The following is a 2473-nucleotide window of genomic DNA, read 5'->3' as shown; positions in this document are numbered from 1 at the left end:
CTGCAAGATAGAGATTTAATAAATATCAAAATAGTTACTGGTTTCCCAAACACTTCCACTTTCCCAAATTGTCTTCCACTGACAAACAGATTAGAAATCAAAGGTGTAATGTGTCCTACCCTGCAGGTTGGGGCTGTGAGTCTGTGTTTTGGTGAGTACATTCAGGATGCTCTCAGGGGAGAAATCTACTTTGGACAGGATGTTGGCCAGAGGATTGGATGAGGGAATGCTGCCAGGGGTTAAAGGAGGGGCTTTGGAGGAGGAGGCGTGGCTGGATGGTGTGGTAGGTGTGCCAGGGGAAGGACGGGACACAGGACTGACACCTGGGTGTTGAGAAAGAAGAAAACACTGTCGTGAAATGAGATATAATGAACAAAGTCTTCTCAAACTCTTACAGTTTTATTAATTTTTACTTCTTGAGCCTGTCCTGCAAAAGGAAAACTCACCAGAGGTTTTCATTGCATTAGAGAGAGAGCTCAGAATGGAGCTGATCTTGCCCAGATCCACATTTGCCAAGTTCACCGGCAGGGGGGAGGGGCTAACGATAGGGGCTGCTACAGGTGTGGTGGTCAAGGGTGAGGTGTTTGCAGGAGGTGTTTGATTGGTTGATGACCCAGACACTGTCTTTGTGGGAGTTGGTAATATCTGGGATGGTTTAGAAGCAGTGATCTGGGAGCTTTTTGTTGCTGAGGCATTTGCCATCTTGGACACAGATGGAAGACTTGACTTTTCTTTCCTCTCATCAACTAGAGGACAAAGGACAACTATGTCAGTTAAACAGTACATTTGTGATGTTACATAGCATACTAACATTACTGTGTTCCCCTCATCTCTGCTTTCTCTCACCAACGATTCCAGAATTTGCTGGCGTTTCCTCTTCCTCAGACATGTCCATGTCCTCAATATCTCTGTTGTCCTTCTGTTGTTCCAATCCTCTCCCCCCATTTCCATCCCCAGTGCCCGTATTCTTCCTGGAACTCAAGGCATGGAAGGGCGACTCTGAGCCAGTGGGGGACGGGGCATCCTCAGAGGGGGACGGGATGGGAGAGTCCAGACTGGGCAGTGTGGCCTTCAGAGCATCCAGCTTCCGCTTCAGGCTACACACGCGATTGGCAAAAGCTTTATAAGCCTATAAGAAGTGGTGAGGGGTTTGAGAGACACAACAATATGAGGATACATGATATAAAGTGATTGTTGGCACATCAATAGGCCAATATTTGGCATTTTGTCACTGGCATCAGGCACTAACCGTGCCCCCTTGGTTGATGAACAGAAGTTTAACCTCAGAGAGCACATTCAATTCTTCTCAAATATATTTGGGTAATAAATAGGGTTGGGAACCAAGAATCGGTTCTTATCCAGAACCGGTAGTGTTTTTTGAGAAATACTGGAACCGATTGAAATTCCCAAGTTTCGGTTTCCGAAAACGGTTCTGGTGTGATTTGTGCACTGAAAAGCCCTGGCCTACTCATATATGCTTTGTGTCAGATATCACAGCCCGTTCTCATCCTAGGGCGTCATATATTGACGCGTTTGACATTTCGTCGACATCGAACGCACATGGCACCCTTTAGCGTCAATATGAGACGCAGATAGAAATGGGCCAGAAGGCGCCTCCTAGCGGTCTAACCCTAACCCTACACCAGACCTAAACCTACCCATAACCGAACAAAGCTCTGTGCGTGTCATATTGACGCTAAAGGGTGCTATGTGCGTTCGATGTCGACGAAATGTCAAAAGTGTCAGTAATATGACGCCCAAGGATGAGAATGCGTTGGATATCAATGCAGAGAGAGAGTATAAAGCCCTATTCGGACGAGACTAGTTTTCCAAACGACGTTTGAGTTACAATTCTTATCAACCTACGTCTGTGATTTCATGTACGGACTCGGACGGGACTAACATCTCCGTGTTTATTACTGAGGTATGAGTGTCTGTGTTTTACATGTGGGCATTGCAGAAGATCACGTGTTCAGGAATATAACTTAAAAACTGCCATTGAACACAATTTATGAAATTTGATCAAATGCATTTTGAAATTAAGTACTTTTAAAATTAACCACTTTGAAATATAAAGTAAAACGTCCTAACGTATTTAGTGTTTTGTAAACATTTGATAAAAATTGTAGAATAAAAAAGTTAAACATACATTTATCATCATGATTTTATAGAACTGGGTTCTTATAATAAACCCATTGGAATAAAAAGTTTAAACTTATATAATTTACACGTTATGTAATTAAGTGCAGAAATTAAAGTAATCTTACCTGAAACTGATATTACAGTAGCCAGTCTTAACAGTTTACGTGATTTGGCTCTTCTTGTCGATTTAATTTTTTTATTTCTTCGCAGTGTACCGAACACATCTACATCCATTATCGGTGCGCAAAAAGCAGAAAAACATGTTTTGGAAAAAAACATTTTCGGCAATCACAGACATTCGCATTCGGACGGGATTAGATTTCTCTGAGGA

At 42.7% G+C, this 2473-nt stretch overlaps 1 protein-coding gene across 1 annotated transcript in view; it reads right to left on the bottom strand.

Annotated features, from left to right (window-relative positions):
* The window catches only part of rprd2b (regulation of nuclear pre-mRNA domain containing 2b), a 36513-nt gene that overhangs the window by 2761 nt on the left and 31279 nt on the right, over window positions 1-2473 (bottom strand). The window contains exons 7-9 of the mRNA XM_081389358.1: window positions 847-1129; window positions 447-746; window positions 120-323 (exon numbers count right to left, since the gene is read on the bottom strand). Of these exons, the coding sequence (XP_081245484.1) occupies window positions 120-323; window positions 447-746; window positions 847-1129 (787 nt within the window). The remainder of the gene's footprint in view (window positions 1-119; window positions 324-446; window positions 747-846; window positions 1130-2473) is intronic.

The sequence above is a fragment of the Scardinius erythrophthalmus genome (assembly GCF_964197995.2).
Source record: "Scardinius erythrophthalmus genome assembly, chromosome: 16".
Taxonomy (NCBI): domain Eukaryota; kingdom Metazoa; phylum Chordata; class Actinopteri; order Cypriniformes; family Leuciscidae; genus Scardinius; species Scardinius erythrophthalmus.
Note: the sequence above shows the minus strand (reverse complement) of the source record. Positions and strands in the feature narration are given on the sequence as shown.